Below are 18,406 nucleotides of genomic sequence, written 5' to 3' on the forward strand. Positions count from 1 at the left end.
GGTAGGGTTAGTCACTGTAGCTCCTGGCAGACCACCAGTGCCTGAGGACAGACAGCTATGGCACATGCTGAGGGGAAAACCGTGCTGGCACCCCTGCAGCCCCGCAGGCTGTCCCGCTGTGAGCGGGTGCGAGGCTTTGGTGGGCAGAGACCTCAGCTGGGTGCCGAGCCCCTTCCCCTCTGCGCAGGGCACGCCACCCTTGCCGAAAACAAACTTTGGGGCCAACTTGGTGGGACCACAGTGTTTTTGGATGGCTTGGGGGTCGCAGCCCCGACTCTCGGGCTCTCCATCTCCGTGATGCCACGGCCACACCACAGCTCCCGCGGCCCCCTCTCCGCGTTTTGCGCGACCCCGGCCCTCACGCCCGGGGCTGCCTCAGGGCGCGGCCGTGCCCTCCGGCGGCCATGGCGCCCTCCCCGCCCTCGGGGCCGCCCGCCCCGCTCCGCCCCGCCGAGGGCGGCCCCGGGGGCGGCTCCGCGGCCGGCGGCGGGGCCTGCCCAGGTGCGGCGGGCGGAGGCGGCGGCCGCGGCGCGGCAGTGCCCCCTGTGCCGCCGCCATGAGCAGCGCCGAGCCGCCGCCGCCGCTCGGGGCCGGGCCGCGGGCTCAGCCCGCCTGGAAGCGGGAGATCCTGGAGCGCAAGCGGGCCAAGCTGGCCGGGGCGGCCGGCGGCGAGGCGGAGCCCCCGGCCGGGCAGGCGGCGCGGGGCTCGGCGGCGGCGGCGGCGATGGGCGAGCGGCTGGTGGTGGCCGAGAGCCTGGGCCCGCTCCGGGAGAACCCCTTCATGCGGCTGGAGAGCGAGCGGCGGCGGCTGCGGCAGGGGCTGCCCGGGCACGGCCCCGAGGCGGCGCGGCCGCTGCAGCAGCTGCTGGAGCTGTACAGCGCCGTGCCGGGCATCCGCACCATCCGCGCCGACAACATCCTCATCATCGAGTCGCAGCCCGACGCCGCCGCCGCCTCCTGCTTCGCCGACGGGGACTCGCTGCCGGGACGCCGCCGGGAGCCGGCCGCCGCCTCCTCCTCCTCGTCCTCCTCCCCGCCAGGGCGCCGCCCGGACCCGCTGCGGGAGCTGCTGGCCCGCCAGGGCGCCGCGCTCGCCGAGATCCGCGCCGAGCAGGTCTTCATCTACGAGGCGGCCGAGACGCCCGAGGCGGCCGAGCCGGGCACCGTCAGCCGCCTCCTGGAGAAGTTCGGGCAGCGACCGCGGGGACGCCGCCGCCGGGGCGGGGAGGCGCTGCCCGGGCCCGCCGCCGCCGCCGCCCCCCCCCGGGCCGCGCCGGGTTCCCCCCCGCCGGGGCCGGGCTCCCCCCGGGCCGCGGCTCCCCCGAAGGGACCGGGCTCCCCCCGAGCCTCGGCGCCGAAGACGGGGCCGGGACCCCCGCCGGCGGCACCGGGCTCCCCCCTGCCCTTGCCGATCTCCCCCCGGGCCGCCACCCCCCAGCCGCTGCCGGCGCCCCCCCTGCCCCCGGCGTCCCCCCGGGCTGCCGCCCCCCAGCCCCCGGCTCCCCAGGCGGCCCCGGTGTCCCCCAGGGCTGCGGCCCCCCAGGCGGTCCCACTCGCCCCCCAGGCACCGCTGGGTGTCCCCAAGGCCGCGGCTCCCCAGGCCAACTGCTTCCTCCACAAGATTGGCTCCAACTCCTTCACTGTGACCCCCCGGGGTCAGCCCCCCACCGGCCGTGTCCCCGAGCCAGCTGGCCATGTCCCTGAGCCCCCCGGCCGTATCCCCAAGCCCATTGACCGTGTCCCCGAGCCCCCTAGCCATGTCCCCAAGCCCATCGACCGTGTCCCTGAGCCCCCCGGCCGTGTCCCCAAGCCTATCGATCATGTTCCTGAGCCCCCCGGCCGTGTCCCCAAGCCCGTTGACCGTGTTCCTGAGCCCACCGGCCGGAGCGTGCTGCCCAAGGGGCCGACAGTGCCATCCACCAGCGCTGCCAACGCCAGGAGGCCAAAGCCGGAGGAGGCCGAAGCGGCTGTGTCACCCCCACCCAGTGCCAGTCTGGCCCCCAGTGCCACCCAGCCGCTCTCTGCGTCTGCCCCCCGGGCTGGGGGCTCCTTTGAGATCCTCCCGGCTCCCAAGCCTGACTTGGCTGCCATCCCTGCCCACGACCTGCAAGCACAGGCCCTGGCCAAGCTGCGCCTGAATTCACGCAACTCCTTTGTCTTCGTGCCCCGACGGGAGGGCGTCCCGGCTCTGCCCGTTGCACAGAGCACGGGAGCGAGGCCGCCGCCATCCCCGCAGCAGAAGGTACAGAAAGAGCCCCCGAGGGTTTCCGCTCCGGAGCAGGAAGAGCCTGTCGCTTCCCTGCCGGCGCCTCTGGATCCGTTGGTACCTGTGACTTACATCGATGACATTGTGGAGCCAGACAGCGGGGAGCTCTCCCCCAGGGTCAACTTGGCCACAAGGACTGGGAACTTGGCAGATCAGGCTGGAGGAGCTGGCCCTGACCTGGAGATGGAGTTTTCCTCTGTACCCCTCTACAGACCTCACTCTGCCTCCCCTGGCCTCCATCAGAGGGGAGGCAACACCTTCACTGTCGTGCCCAAAAGGAAGCCCGTTGCCTCGGGGCCGCAGACTCTTACTGATGCTGGTGGAAGGCTTCAGCGGGAAGAAGAGGAGGAAGAAGAAGAAAGCAAAGGAAAAGGCAAAGCTGTGGAGAATGTCGATGGGCCCCAGGTGGGGTTGTCCCATAAAAAGCGCTACCCCACCGTCAACGAGATCGAAGTGATCGGTGGGTACCTGTCCCTGGAGAGGTCCTGCATGAGCAAGACAGGCTCCCGCCGCAAGAAGGTAACTGCCTTGGGTGCCTCTGCTCTGAACAGGGAGGCCAAAAGTAGCTTCCTACTGCTTTTGGCTTGGCTTTTGGCAAGTGCTTTGTTTGTAGCTTAATCAGTCCTTTGAGCTGTTGGGTGGGGAGATGAGCAGCAAGCTTTGTGCTCTGCTCCTTTTGAGAGCCAAAGGCGTGCCTGTGGGGAGCGGGGTTGGCGCTGTCCCACTGAGTAAGTTGGAGTGGGATGTCACCTATGATAACCACAGGGCTGCCTACCATTGCTTCTTGGAGGTATGATAACGGAAAGGGAGATATTTCTGGTATTTAGCAAATTGAGAGGAGCTGCATGGTTTGAATAGCTGCAGACTGTCCATCACTCTGTTTTTGCTCATGCGTTGAAGTCCCTCTGATCACTGCCTTGTTACAGAGTGCAGTGGGCAGCATGATGTTGGCGTCTTCCCCAGATTAGTGATCTATTGATAGAGGCTCAAGAATTAGGTCTCTATTAGGCAGAAAGAGATCAGCAACAACTTAACTCCTCTTGATATGATTATACCACCTGTCTGCTCATGTGTGGTTGCTGCTCTTCTCTGAAGAGCCAGGAGACTTAAAGTGCTCCAAGTGTCTTTGGAGCAAATGCCAGGTTTTGTCAGTGCTTGGGATCTAGTTTAGATTCTTGGGAGCCTTAAATTGGGAATTAAACTTTGTGTGGCATGATGAAATGTGTCTGGATGCGATCAAGACACAGGCATGTTGAAAGAGCGGGTTATTTTGCTGAACTGAAGAAGTAGGCGTGAATCGTTCTGCTCAGAAAGCAGCACACCGTGCTGACAGGCAGCATAGGCATCGTGTCACTACAAATCCCGATTTCTGGGCTTGCGGCGTGACATGTTTTTCCATAGCGGGAAGTGCTGTTTGACATTCCGTTACCTAAATTCAACTAAATATTTGATGGACTGAATCCACATGGGTGCCTGAGGCACTGAGCATTATAATTCAAGGAAATCCTTTGAATAGGATGCATCTCATTTGGAAATGAGGCAGCAAGTGCTATTTCTCTTGGCTTAATGTTATTAAGTTCCTTCGTAGGAGCACACTGTGTATATTAATCTGATCATGACTAAGGCAGGTGGCAAATCTGAAGCACGAGAGCCTTGCATCAGAATAGGCAAATCTGCACAGGTGTGGATTTTTGCTAAGTGCTTCTGCAGTTTTTCATTGTCTCCTGCAGGCAAGTTCGTAATCAGGCTGGAGTTGTTCTGCTTCCTAAACACCTCCACGCTGCCACTGCTTCCAGCTGTTTCCTTGGCTCTGCTCTGTTCAGTTTGGGGCATTAGTAGGATTTACACCAAATCCTGTGTGACATGCATGGTATAAACTGTGAAAATATCAAGATGCGTTACAGTTATGGGTACTTTGAGGATGGAGCAGAAAATACAGAGGAAACCCTGCAGGGCGAACTCTGAGATGTGCCCAACTCATGATGCTGCCAGAGGAGCTGATTGCTTTGTGCTGGACGCTGCTGCTGGAGCAGCAAAGAGCCTTGCTTGTAAGAAAATTAACATCTTGTAAGAAAATTGACAGCTGTTTTGTCTGCTGAGTGCTGGATTTGTGGGGTGTCGGGTGGGTCACGGAGCTTCTCTGCCTCTGTTCTTATCAGTGTAATGGCATGAACTGTGCCCCTCTGCAGGCATTTTGAAAATGGAGTGTGGTGAGCACTGACTTGTGTGCAGGGGCTGTCCTGCGGGAGAGCTCGTGGAAAGAGCTGCCTCCTGGTGAAAGAGAGATTAAAGGCAAGGAGTGAACTGCCTGTTATGCTGCAGAGTTTGAGGCTGACATAAATGGGTAAGCCCTTCAGTAAAAAAGGTCCAGCCTAAGGAGAAGCAAATAGAGACTTAAGTTTCTGGGTAAAACGTGGTGATGCAGTGGGAGAAGGACCGGGGTTTTCTCTCTGTTCATTTCCCCTCGCTAGAGGTGGCAAGCGTGGGATGTTGTTTGACTTTGTAGGCAGGACTTAGAAGATGCAGTAGCAAATGGAAAGATTTCTGTTTACTCGTAACCTAGAGGATGTTTGTGGCTTTTACTCTGGATAATCAGGCTGCATGTTGATGCCTGAAAAGGAAGCAGCTCGAACTAGACCACATTCCTTGGTTTCTTCCCAAGAGATTGCTGTGTCGTCAAGGCAACCAGCCAAAACCGAGGGCTCTGTTTAAAGATAGGCTGGGGTTTGCAGAAACTTGGTTTTGGCCTGGATTGGGCAGAAGCAAAGCCTTTTGCGAGCTGGAAGCTGTGGTTTGGTAAAATCAACATCGCTCCTGCTGCTGGCTTTGGCACGCGGTGCCCGAGGCCTTCTGGGGCTGCTCTCCCTGGGCACAGCTGCCCGCTGCCTCAGCAGCTTCACGTCTGAATCCAGCTGGGGGTTTGCTGGCAGGTCTGTGTGTGCCAGCAAAGCAGTGTTCAGTGAGACTTTGGTTACTTGAAAATCTTCATCCACTTGCTGTGGTGTGGGAGGAATGGGGGCAAAACAAACAGCGGCCTGGGAGTGCCGCGCTCCTTGGGGTGGGCAGGCCTCAGGGCCGGTGGTGGGACGCTGATCCTTCAGGGAAACACAAATTATGTTTTTCTTAAAATGCTGAAATTCGGCCTCCCGGTCTGCCATCTGAGCCCTTCACGTGGCCACCAAGGTGCCAGTGACATGGGGCTGGCTCTGTCCGTGTCCCTGGGGGTGTTCTGGTGTGCTGGGGCTGGGCCGAGTGGGCTGAGCACTGCTGGGGGCTGCGTGCCGGCAGCTCCAGCCCCGGCTCTCGGGGGCACGGCGGCTGCTGCAGGGCCAAGTCCTGCTCCTGGCTTGGCTGTGGCCTGAAGGACGCTGCCTTCTTGCTGCTGGTGCTCAAGGTCTTTTGGAAAACAGCTTTATTGCTCCTTCCAGACACTTCAAGTATGCGAAGCAGCTGTTTGTTTTGGGGCTGGAGCTGTCGTCCCCAGCTTGATACGGAGCTGGTGAAGGGTAGAGAGAAATGCTATGGCTGTGTTAGGGGGAAAAATAAAGTTTTCCCAGCTCTTTTGTGTAGTCTTCTTGAGTTGCCGTGGTGGGACAGGCATTCCCTGAGGGCTGTGGTGGTGAACATGGGGTTGTGTGAGATGGGCCATGGCTGAGACATGCAGGAGGAGGGCAGAGCCCCGGTGGTGCTCGTAGTGGGGAGTGGGCTACCTGTATGGGCAGGGAGTTTGCGCTCTTGTCCTCCTGCAGCCACGGCAAGGCCCTTCAGCTCCATGGCTATTTGAAGAGACCTCGCAGTGTGATTCAGGTACAGCGAGAGGTGTGACTTCAGCTGGAAAACCAGGCGAACGTTCGCTGCCCTGAACGGATATGTTTGGGCTCCAGCGGAGCGCTGGGCGGTCGCTGGAAGAGGCTGGCTGAGCTCTGCTGGTGAGGACAGGATACGTGTGCAGGGGTGGAAGGAGACCTGCTGACCCGTGTTCTAAACAGGGGATGGGAGAGAGGATGCAGAGCGCGGCTGGTGACCTCTGTTCAGCGCTTGCCTTCATCCTCTGCTATCACAGAAGAAATAAAGAAATCTCAGCCTGGCAGCAGTCCCAGGGGAGCACGGCAGCCCCGGGAGGAAGGGAAGGCTTTGCTGCAGGATGTGGAGCTGTTGGACCTCAGCGGATAAAATCTGGCTTGGATGAGCTAATGAGAACCAATCTTTGTTTGGTTACCTGTCAAAATAACGTACGTAGGGTTGTTGGCATGATAGAAATCTGAGTTTCTGTAGAACACGTGACTGGCGTGTTGGAGCGAGCGATGGGGAAGGACTAGCAGCCGCCGAGCCAGTGGGGTGCTGAGGGGTGGTTGTCAGTCCTCAGTCTTCACGCTCTCGACCCAATGGAGCTTGGACTCTGCTGTGAAGGTCCTGCGCATAGAGAGGTTGTCCAGACTCTGCTCCTTCCTTAGGTCTTGTCACTCCTCAAGTGCATCCCTCGTCAGTTTGTTTGCCCTCTCCAGGACCTTGGTACCTCTCGAGGATCCTGCAGGAAAGGTGACTTCTAAGCCAGGCAACCCAAATGCTGTAAGTAACAGGGCTTGAGAGCCAACAGGCATCAGATTGGTGATGGTGTTAATACTTTTTGCTTGTCGGCTGGCTGTTTGCTGACTGCTGGGAGGTGAGCTGTAGCTTTGTATCGATAGGGCTTACAAGAACAAGGTTAGGGGGATCCAAACAGCTGGAACCTAACGCCTCCCTGCTTCTCTGCAAAATTGTATTTGAAGATGGAGTTTTCCAGTTTATGTCCGCTTTAGCACGGTCAATTTTCTAACATTTTGAGCAGCTTAAAACTTGAATGTGGCTTGCAAATGCCCACTTGAGTGTCTGTTGAAAAACTACTGCAAACACCCCTCAGCTTTTCAGCATGGACAGGATTGGGCAGCAGTTTTGTTGGTCTAACCTGCTGCACTTCTTGCTCTGTAGCTTTCCATCTGCTCACTTCTGCTGGAGATGGTCTCCTGTGAGAACCAGATGTAGGCTCAAGATGCTGGCAGGGATGAACACTTCAAGCTGTTGCCCAAACCTGTTTGGAGCAGGTCTGTACAGTGTGGAATCTCAATACTAGTGACTGCCTGCAGTATTTTTCGCAAGGTATAGCACAAGTAAATTAGCCCGGTGGTGGAAGCAGAAATCTGTCTGCAAAAACCTGGCAGATTCCCTCTCTGTGTTCTGGAGGGCTCGGGTTGAAGATTTGTTTTGTTGAACTTCTTGGAGAGCCTGTACCTTGCCATTTTCTGTCTCGTGACTGCACTTTGTCATGGAAATACATCTGCTGCCTTTAAGGAGGGACTGCAGTATGTATCTGACATGAATGTATTGAATTTTTGGCAAATGAGGTCAGCAGTCACAAGTGCTGCTCAGAAAATACATGTCTCGGATAATCAGACTTGGTCCCTCCTGCGTGGAGATGGTTTCCAGCAGCGGTCAGATCTGAGCAGGATACCGGGACGGTGCTACTTCCCTGCCTATTTCTAATTCTGATGATTTTAGACTATGATGGTGATGGCTGAAGACTCTAGGATCTCGCTGTGTTTGTAGTCTAAACCACCTCACAAGCTGGACCTGAGGACATTGGTGGGGAGGTATGTTCTTTTTTCTGTTTCCTTGCTGCCTGCCAGCTCCTTCAAGTGCTGGTACTGTGCTGTACCAAAGCACTGGCAGAGCAGATGAGTCATGTTTATCTCCTCTCAGTAGTGGGAAAGTTTCTGCAGCTCGAGGTTCTCTGTGGCCTTGCCACTCCCAGGCTTTGCCCCGTGCAGCAGCAACAGCCTGAGCTGCTCCCAGATTCCCGCAGTGCTCTTCCTCCCATCTCCTGCCACTGCCCGCAGCCTGATGAATGGGACCGAAGAGCTAAAATAGAAACTCTTACGCAAATAAGAGAGGAGCCTGCCTTTGAAGCTGGGTAGGACGTGCCCAGGGCTTAGTCTGGCCCCAGAGCTCGAGAGGAGATTTGGAGCACTCTGTGCTCTGAGTTCTGATCATGCGGATTACGGCTAACGTTATCTTAATCGATTTCCTCAATCTATGCACCAGATGGGAGATAGTTTGTAATTTCCCTCTATCTCAAGTATTCAGCTTGTCTTGGGTTTGGGTTCCCCCCACGCACTCTGTTTTTTCCAGCATGTGGTCATGGTGTTCCTGAGAAAGGGTAGGGAGCACACGCTCAGACCGACAAGGGGAGAAGTCCTGCCTGTCAGCTGCTGTGTGGGAAGTGGCTGCAGAAAAGAAAACGTCAAGTTTCCAGCCTCTGTGGCAGTAAAGGAAATCTCAGTGGGAGCTGCAGCAGCACCTCCTCCACCTCTGGGCACCCCGGGGTTGTGCGGCTGCCCAGCTTCAGCACTCTTCTGCCGAGGAAAACCTGTGCCATCCTAAAGCCAGTTCCAAAGCCAGGCTCTTCCAGCGACTGGGTATGCCGTGAGGCTGTCCCGTTATCTCCGTCTGGATGGTTTGTGTAGGAAGTCACGTGAAGTGTCTGTGTCATACCAAGAAACTTCTGTAAACTTCCTGGGAAGATCTGGACTGAAGGAACTCTGTGCTGATGTTTTCTGAGAAGTGCCCTTCAGCTGATCCTGGGAATTTGGCAGGGATCTGCTGTTTCACCAGCATCTGATGGACTATGAGTAAGCTGAAGGAAAACATCCAAAGACAGTATGAGAGCAAAATGCTTGTGTGCTTAGGGAAATTGCATAGCTTGCAGCTAGTGAAAACACAGGTGTGAGGACACATCTGTAAGCCCCACGGTGAACTTGCTGCACTTAGTCATGTCTCTTCCAGGAAGCGTCTTTTGCATGCTGTAGTACAGACAGAGGGCAAGAGAGGTGTGAACTCTGACGTGCAGCATATACATGGAGCCTGTGGGCCTGAAGTCTGGAATAAGCTCCTTGCAAGGGTGGGAGTTACTTCAGTTCCCGACTTCTCTGTATTCCTGGAAAATGATGCTCCCTCTGACCCATTCCAGCTGGAGAAGGTTCACTTCCCCCGAAACAGAAGCGTTTGTTCGGGCCGCGCTGGTCAGGCAGGGCTGCACAGAAATGTTTGTGGGTGGCCTCTCCCAACACTGCCCCGCTTTGTAGCCACAGGCTGTCTGCATCGCCTCAGAGCTGCCTCTGGAGCAGGATCCTCTGCTGTGCCTCTCGCACAGTGCTCGTGAAGACACCAAGCCTTGGCACTGATTGCTTCGTGTCAGTGCCTGCTCTCTTTGTGCATTCAGACGAGACCTGTGCTGTATATAGAGAGAGAGTTGCCCGATTCTTACAGGCTAAGTAAGAGCTGAATTGCTTGTTAAGCTGTCGAGGGCTCTGGCTCCTCTGTCTGCAGATGTGTGAAGGAATGAAGGGATCCTTTGCTGAATGGCTGCTTTGTGCCACGTCAGGCTTGGACGCGGCTGCCCGGCGGGTGGTTGGGCGCTGGGGTCTCTTCTTGGCTGACCCGTCGAGGGAAGAGTTAACCAAGAGCTGTCTGCCCTGCCATGCTCTCTGGGACTGTCCCTACCCTGTCCCCTCTCATCAGGAATTTGAAACTTCCCCGTGCCTTGTACAAGGAGTTTAATATTTCGAATCTCCATGCATTGCTCCTATCTACCATGTGCTTCAGCATATTGATTACACAGAGCTGGCTTTGTGGGTTGCCTTGTAAATGGAGACTTTCTTGTTTTGCCCTGTGGCTTGGGAGCTGGGATGCAGTCCTGGAGGCAATCTCTCCTTTGCCAGCAACACAGCACTGCACTGATGTGCTACTGCTGTAAATCTTTAGTGTTTCCATCTCTATTCAGTAACTAGCTCTGTTATGCAGTTAATTGTTGAGGAGGACTCAGTGTTGCCCTTACAAAACACTTCTCAGAAAAGCATGATCAAGTGAACCTAAGGTGGAGCAGCCAACAGAGCTCTTTGGTTTGTACAGAGTGGCAGAACAGAACCAGCTACAATTTTTGAGTGTGTTTAGGGTGCATCAGCCATAGCAGCATGGGGTTAATCTGATAGAACCAAATCTTGCATCTCCCCCATCCTTAGGCACATCAGTCAAGGAAAAACCCTTTTGTCTCGTGTCAAGGAAAGCTCTTTATCTTCTCCCAAATGACAGCCAATGCCTTTTTAATGTGCTGATGCTACTGAAAAGCTGGCCTGTATTTTGCAGCCCCCAGGGTACTGTTCCAGGCTGCCATGCATAGATTTTGTGCCTGGAGTTATTCAACAACCTGAGCTGACACATAACCCTGTTTCAGGTCGTGTACAGGCACATTGATAAGCTCATTGCTAACACATCCTTTATCTAAAAGTTGTAAAGAGAGAAGTGCATCAGGTGGGAGATCACGGAGTGCAGGTCACGATCGAAGCCCCTGCAGAGGGTGCAGCTTTGGGCCGCCGCCACCTCCTGCTAAATTTGCTGATCTGCGAGAATGCTCGGGCTGGGTCAGATGGAAAGCCCAGGGAAAACCCTTTGGGGATCTCTGTCTGCTGTGAAATGTCTACTTCTGCCCTCTGTTTCCAGACTTGCAGGCAGTTATTTGTACTTGCCCAGTGCCCCCCATGGCAGCATGGAGCGTGGAGAATGTCCTGCATTACAGCCCGAATGGGTCTTGGTGCATCAGGAGCTTTGCTGCCTGGCTGGTGACAGCTCTTGTGGATCTCCGTGGGGTGCTGCGTATCAGCAGGTTTCCTGATGCACACCCAGCTGTCTGCTTTTGCAGCCTCAGGTCTCTGGAGCGATGTCTTGTGCTCGTTTCACCGGCCAAATCTCTGACTACCAGTGTAGTCAAACAAATGTTTGAAAGTGTAGTCAAACAAAACTCAATGTAAGGCTGTACAGAAATGCAAAGTGTTTTTTTTCTTCAAAACACTGATTTTGTTCATGCCTGTTTGAGGTTTCAGTCACTCACTCTTTTGTAATCACGCTGAATTGTCCATGCTCCCAGCAGGTATCAACCGAAACCCTCCTGCTGGTGTTGCTGAGAAAGGAGGAGGCATTTGGTTGACCAGGCGTGAAAAGCTGCTAAACCAGCTGCCATAAATCACACCCAGCAGCTTGTTGGCAGCCCATGCACATCCTAGGGCTGTAGGAGACGGTGCAGTCCCTAATTCTGTCATTTCAGGATCACGTTGCTCAGAGAGAGAATGGTTAGAGGGAAGTTAGTACCTGAAAAGAGCAGCTCTTGATTCCCGATGCTGTGCAAGTGTTGGTGTCTTACAAATGCTTGGGTAGCATCGCCACGTCCTCCTGTCACCACGCAGCAGCCGCTGCCCTATCACGGTTCATGCATCGGGGGAGGCCATACGTGGACCCTCACTTGCTGGAACATGGTTAAAGAGGGTGATTATTTTTTTTTAATGACTAGGACAAATTTCTTTTTTAAAGACAAGGATATGAATTTCCAAAGACATTCCTGTTCACAAGGCATAAAACACCCTGCACTGACATTGCTTTGGCTCTGCCACACCTGCCCAGAAGTGAGCGTGCTAATGGGTGGAGAAAAGCCACAAGAAAGAATTTGCTTCTGGAGCTAATGATGCAGATTAGCCCCATGGTTTGCTGTGGAGATTTGCTCTGATATCTGTGGGTTGTGAGAAGCCACCGGGTGTGTGCCCTTTCATCAGCTGCAGAGGCGCGCAGACTTTCCCACCTTGGTGTCTGCCAACCTTCATTGTTCGTGTAGCAGGTTCCTGTAAAGTGGCTATTTTTATTTCTGTTCTGTTTCTGTACGTGGGGGTGCTTTTGCTGTTGGTCTGGGTGCAGACTGGGTCCTGACAGCATCTCCTAAAGCAAGCTTGCCTTTTTTCCTTTTTGTTTTCCTAAGCTACGTGCAACTACCCAGATTTAGGCTTGTTGGGCAATGTTTACCCTGGCTTCCCTTTCCTGGGTACTCTATTACTCATTACTGCTCAAATCCTAGCAAATAAATAAATGATTTTTGCTATGGCAACAAGAATCTAGTGGCTGAGCCACACGATATTCCCTGAAAAACCTGCTTCGTTCTTCCCAGCGTGGCCCTGATGGCCAGGCAGACTGTTCCTCTATAGATACACGGCGTGGGGTTGAACTCTGGTTATGCGACACGGTTCTGCGCAAAGCATTCAGTTGAGCAAATACTGATTAATCCCTGCAAACATCCACAGCTGAAGGGTGCAGAGTTTGTCCTTTCTGCAGCTGGCGGCTGCTGATGCAGCAGAGGCGGGGGAGCTGCGCCGAGACGCCTCGAGCCGGCTCCTCCGACAGGGCTCCAGCGTGCTTGGCTCTTCTGGGACGCATTTTTCTTCTCAAGAAAATGACCCCGTCACTTCTTGTGTTTCTGTAAAAGTCTGCACGGTCTCACAAGGGGCTGCATGGCCTCTGACTGTACCATTACTGGGTTTCTGATTTATTTATTTCTAGGTGCTTCTGGGGCCAACCCAGCCTGTGCTCCTTACGTGCAGTTCTGACTGCTCAGCTCTGCTCCTTGCTGCTTAGAGGCTTTTTGAGGCAGCCATATAACCATGTTTCATTTCCTCTTGTTTTCCCTTAATAAGTCATCTCCATCCTTTCCTGGCTACACTGAGCAGCTCTGCGCTGCCCTGGCTGGCTCTCTACGGGGCTGTTCCTGGTTCTGGGGCCCTTTCCCCTTGGTTCTCCCTCTGCATGGGCAGAGGTGAACGCGTGTCCCCGGGGCGGCGCGCAGGAGCGGGGAAGGCAGTGGTGCTGGAGTCCGACCCCGTGCCAGCGGACGGTTGTTCCCCCACTGTTTGCTTTGCCTGGGCGCGTCCTCGAGAGCTGCTGGGCCCTTCCTGCTCCTTGGTGCCTCGCCTTTGGGTGCAGGGCTTGGGATGCCAGCATGGGGCGAGCCAGCGCAGTGTTAGGGGGGCTGCACTGTGGTGCACTCGTGCTGCTGTCAGCCTTCTTGCAGGCTGTGCTGCCTCGGGGAGCGCTTGCTGAAGCAGCAAACCCTCGGGGTACGAGCCCTCCCTCGGGCCCTGATGCGTGGGGCTGGCACCGCTGCAGGCAGCGATTACTTTTCATTTTGAATAACTTCAGCATTGCCTCCTACAGCGTTGTGGCTCCACTGCAGCAGGGACCCGGCACACACGGAGCCTCCAGCAGCTCACCCAGCGTGGCCGCGGGCGAACCAAGCAGGGCTGCTCCGATTCGGGCTGGGCTGTGGCACGCGGCCTTGGGCACTGCCGGGGATCCCCTGGTGACTGCTGCTCCTTCCTGCTCCTGCCCTGGCTTCGCTCCCTGGGTGGGGCAGTTTTCTCCCCTTGCTCTACGCACAGCTTTGGTCTAAATTGGTCTCAAAGTCACTTTTTTTAGAGTTTTCCTTCTGTTAGCAGAGAACCAGGAAAACTTATTTGTGCCTCCCAAGCTTAGATTTGAAAAACCAGGTTGATCTGTCCTGTCCCCTTTGCTTGCCACGCTTAGCCATGCGTTGCCCTGCAGCACACACTGGCAGTGCTGTGCCTGGTCCTGGGGTGGCCCCGCAGCGTCCAGGAGCACAGGGCACTGCCATCCTCGCAGCCCTTGGAGCACAGAGGCCACATTGTGAGCTCTTGCTGCCTGGCTCGGGTCAGAGAGCATCTAGGGCAGCAGCAGGGGTAAGAAATTCAGCAAACAGCAGCCGGGGTGCTCTGATCTTCAGGGCTGTTTCACTGCAGTCCCTTTTCTCAGAACTGTAATTGTGCCCCGTGTCACCTGGGGACAGCTAAAGCGGCCGGGGCAGGGAGTGGGGTGAGGCAGCTGGCTGCCCTCTGCTTCCATCCCCTTCTCCTGGGGTGTGGGGAAAGGAGGCAGCCTGTGCCCGGGGCACATCTTGGGCTCGGGCAGAGCAGCACAACGTAGCAGCCAGCTCTGCTGTGTCCGCAGGCTCCCACCCCTGCAGTCGTGGGCTCGGCCTGAGCAGGGCACGCAGTGGCACCAGGGTTGCACCAGGCGAAGGAGATGCCGAGGTGGCTGCTGCTGTTGCAAGAAGTATTTGTGTCTGAGCAGCACGCGTGGTGTGAGGTTCCCTGAAAGCTGCTTAGGGCCGCGTGCTGTTTCTTGACCTCTTGTGTATTTTGTACGTGAGGGAAACAGCAAATACAACACGTGGGGCAGATGTGCTGTACTTTCTTCCTTCTGGTCATTACACAGGATCAGAAGAAATCTTTTGAATCAACTGGTTCCTACTGCCTGTCACAAGCAACTGTGTCTGTTAATTCTGTTCATAACCCTATTAGCTCAATTTTAAATGCAGTTATAAGTGAAGGGATCTCAGCACCCTTTTAGGCAGCTGGTCCTGAACCTTGATCCGAGTTGGCTAGATACTTCCTTATTTTTGGCTTAAAGTTATTCCTGGCAAGCTTATCCTCCTTGTTTGTCTGTGTTGTATGCTGGCATCAGCAGTTCTTCTCTGCTCCTTGGTGTTTATTTTTTTGGTGCACTTACAAAGAGCCATTATGCTTTTTCTCAACCTTTATTTCTGCTGGCATGAACGGGCTGAATTTCATCTCCACCTGTTCAAGAATGATGAATTGTAATCAGGTCTTCTAAGCAGGAGTGTAGGTAATGATTAGGACAGGTAAAGCAGCAGGTGAACAATCCCTGCCCTCAGCTTTTGCTTTGGATTTGAAGACCACATCTGCAGTTACTGCGTCTGGGTTTGGCCTTCCCACTGCAGGGAAGATGTTGAGAAACTGGAGCAAGTCCTTCAGAGGCCACCAAGGGCTTGGGCGTGAAGCTGAGGAAGCCGTTCTGCTCAGCCTGGAGGAGAGGAGGGGGCTCTGATCACTGCCTCCTGCTTTCTGCTGGGTGTTAGAGGGAGGTTGGAGCCGGGCAGTCCCAGTTTCCAGTGGAAATTCTTTGCTTCATTCCTGGTTTAGTTAAGCAGCATCCTAATGATAATTACAGTCCTGTAACCAATTCAGAGTGTTCTCAGTTATTCACAGGTGATGAATTTAAAATCCTGAGCAGGCTCTCAGAGCAAGGGCTGGTCTTAAACATCATCCCATGCGTAGGGTTCTTGCTGTCTGGTCTTCTGAATGACCCATGAAATTCTGGTTTTTCCCTCAGCCAGGTTGCATGTTGGAGTCATCTTCATTTCTCAGTCTCTCAGTTATTGCACAAAGGTCACTAGTGAGAATATTTAATAAAACCAGTTTTGAAACAGAACCTTCGGGACCTCCCATTTGTCCAGTATTTTCGCTCTCTAATACCACCTGTTACCATCCTTCCCTTAGCTGCTTCCATCTTATTTCTGGTGTTAATTCTTTTTTTTTTTTTTTTAAATCTACCATAAATAGTTTTTTTGCTGTGATATCCTCCCAAAAATGTGGTCCTAATCACTGATGTTTCTATTGCCTAGAGCATGGGTACACAAACGAGTCAGCAGGCATTAGAGATGCCACCTTTTCAACAAGAGGATGCGAGGAGGCTCTCCTCTCCTTGTCAGTGTCCTCTTGAGGGACGTGTCAGCAGCTCCTGGCTGCTGGCATCACGATGTTAGGTGGTGGCAAGGCGTGTGCTGGGACAAAAAACACCGGAGCACCTCTGAGCCTCCTGACTCTGTCCCATCTGTTTGGCCATCTGCCTTTGTGGTTTCTGTCAGTGAGGTACGAGGTTCTGCAAGGCACGTGGGGAGAGGTGTGGGAAGACGCGATGGCTTCCTTGCTGTAGGGCAAAGCCCTGGGATGGGAGGTGGTTGTTGCCAGAAGAAACCTGGGGATCAGTGGTTTCTCATGCTGCTTTGTAATAGTTCTTTTTTGCTGTTGTCTAGATGAAGATCTCCTTCAACGAGACAAGTTTGCAGACCATGTTTGAGTATCCGTCAGAGAGCTCACTGGCAGAAGAAGAGGACGAAGAGGAAGGACACGCTTCTGAAACGGAGGAGGACAAGCCTTGCACCTTTCACATTCCACGCCCAAATAGCACTTTGCATCCCAGTACACCTAACTCAGGTGAGCGAGGTGCTCTGTTGGCATCGTGGGGTTATTGGTGGTGTCTGACACTGTCCATGTTTCCTACAGCCCATTATGGTGCTCCACGCAGCTGGAAATGTTCAGGGAAGTGATCGTCTGCCAGCTGACAGCAGAATTGGGGCTTAGTGGGGACAGGGCTTGAACCAGATCAGGGAACTCCCAGACTTCTCTTGCCTGAGATGCTATGTGTTGTCCAAAACCTAAAAATATGCTTCATGCTCCTTGCTAGGTTAACTGAGAGGGGTAGGTGGTGCTATGATGTCTGCTAGGGAGCTGACAGCCCCTAGAAAGAGCATGGCGTGGGCTTTTACCTGCAAAAGGAACAAGTTCCTTGCCCATCCTGCAGAGGCACAGCTTCTGTCCTGTCCATGGCCAGGATCCTGACCCTTCTTCCTTTTGGAGTGGTAAGAAATGCTCACGTAAGCTTTGTCCTTCCAGCAGATCTATCCAGCTACACCCCAAAGCACTCTGTGAAGTTCAGCGAGTGGCAGGAGCAGAAGTACGAGGAGATGCCTGCCTCCGAGAGACCCCTCCTGAAGGAAGCTGACTCCCATGGGAACCAAGTCATGGTGAGACTTCAAAGCAGGTTGTGGCTTTGTCCTGTCCCGCTCTTATCCGGCTCTTGGATTAGTCTGGGCAGCGGGTGGGACAGGACGTGCCTTCCCCTGAACACCTGCGTGGCACACCTCGCTGGGCAGGGGAAGCAGAGATCAACACAAGCTTCCACCGCCCCCAGCAGCCCGGCCTCTCCCTGTGTGTGAGGAAGTCTTAAGGCAGCTGGCACGCTTTGTACTGCAGGGCACTTTTGGAGGGGAATTAAATGTGCTCGTTAGCCCCGGGCAAGGTGCCAGTGCAGCCTGCACCACCCAGAGGTGTGGATACTCACTTGCTCTAGGTTTGATGATGTCTCCGTTTCGACTCTGCTTTCTCCACAGCTCACCCCAGCGGAGAAGGGTGGACTCTCCGACTTCAGCAGTGAGCCTGCCCTGTACTTCTGATCGCTTCATCCTGTAGCCTGCAGCAGCAGCTGCTGGACAGAACCCGTCAGTGCATCTCCCGAGACTCCACGCAAGCACCACAGAAATAAGCTTCTGGGTCCCTCCCTCATCGCAAGTTTTCAGAGGATCCTGATGCCAAGGGTGGACTAGATGCCATTGGGTGTCTATGGAGAATATTTGCACTGGATTCTGGGACCTAACTACTACTTCTAGGGCATATGACTTACTCTACCTGTGGCCTTGCATATTCCTTGTTCAAGATCAGCTGTCGATTAGAAAAGCCTCTTAAAAACCCACCTGTAATACAGGATGGATGCAGATTCTCTTAGTACTTACCTGAGTCTGCTCATCCGAGCACTGTATGGGGTCTGGACAGCTTTTGTAACACTTCCTTACTGGGGTCCCTAACGAGAGAACAGTTCTGAAGGTTGAGCACTGGGAATATCTGGGCAGGTAGCTGGATTCACAGAAGGGGTTGTGATGTGACAGTGGGATTACAGTGGGTGTCAGCTTGGAGAACTGTTGAAGGTTCATGTTTTGTTCCCAAAATGTTTCTGGGTCTAGTTTCCCTGAGCTGTCATGGAATTTATGTGCCAGTTACGTTCTTGTGAAGGAAGCTGAATGTGAGGGATGGGAAGGGGAATAAATGCTTTTAGTTTTAGGTGTCACTTTTGCACTGATCTGTAAAGAAGCGCCCAGTCTAGCTTGGCTTAAGCCTCTTGAAAGATTCCCAAACATTGGCCATAGCTTTGATCTCTCCGTAACTGCCTCTGCTGTCCAGTCTCTAATAATTGCTAATCGTGCTTGTTTGCCAGTTCCTCTTATTTCGTTCCAGAATCTAATGAGGCCAGGTCCACGATTTATTTGTCTTGGTGGGGAGACTTGCTTCTTGCCATGCTCACTCTGCTTCTCTATGCAAAGCACAGAAGGGCTGTTTCACTCCTTTCTTCTGAAGAACTTGAACAAGGAATATGATTTTTTTTCTAGTGTTTTTATAGTTCCATTGTAAATGTTTAATGCAGCCAATATACAAAGAAATCTGCTAGACTCTTCCATTTAAATTCTCTACTACTGTAAACTCAGGGTCAAGATTGCACTCTGGAAAAGACTGAACACTGCTGCTAATGTGATTTGTACTTCTGAGATTAAAAGATGCAGTTGGAATAGATACGGCCTCTTTG

General features: G+C 54.2%; 1 protein-coding gene across 2 annotated transcripts; it reads left to right on the forward strand.

Annotated features, from left to right (window-relative positions):
* The first annotated feature begins 490 nt into the window (after positions 1 to 490).
* Positions 491 to 18,393, forward strand: TPRN (taperin). 2 transcript variants are annotated; one of them, XM_068657170.1, is made up of 4 exons: positions 491 to 2,785; positions 16,026 to 16,206; positions 16,666 to 16,796; positions 17,163 to 18,393. In XM_068657170.1, exons 1-4 carry the CDS (start codon positions 557 to 559, stop codon positions 17,223 to 17,225), a joined length of 2,604 nt encoding a protein of 867 aa, XP_068513271.1. In that variant the 5' UTR covers positions 491 to 556; the 3' UTR covers positions 17,226 to 18,393. The 2 variants fall into 2 exon arrangements, with proteins under 2 accessions (XP_068513271.1, XP_068513272.1); XM_068657171.1 differs by having other exon boundaries at positions 16,669 to 16,796.
* The last annotated feature ends 13 nt before the right edge of the window (positions 18,394 to 18,406 follow it).

This window comes from Anas acuta, chromosome 20 (assembly GCF_963932015.1).
Source record: "Anas acuta chromosome 20, bAnaAcu1.1, whole genome shotgun sequence".
NCBI classification, from domain to species: domain Eukaryota; kingdom Metazoa; phylum Chordata; class Aves; order Anseriformes; family Anatidae; genus Anas; species Anas acuta.

What these genes read in the sequence shown, in the direction of transcription:
- TPRN (XM_068657170.1), top strand. Translation starts at nt 557, where the DNA reads ATGAGCAGCGCCGAGCCGCCGCCGCCGCTCGGGGCCGGGCCGCGGGCT. An exon ending in CAGGCTCCCGCCGCAAGAAG is followed by an intron (nt 2,786 to 16,025) that starts GTAACTGCCTTG and finishes GCTGTTGTCTAG; the next exon opens with ATGAAGATCTCCTTCAACGA. An exon ending in TCCCAGTACACCTAACTCAG is followed by an intron (nt 16,207 to 16,665) that starts GTGAGCGAGGTG and finishes TTGTCCTTCCAG; the next exon opens with CAGATCTATCCAGCTACACC.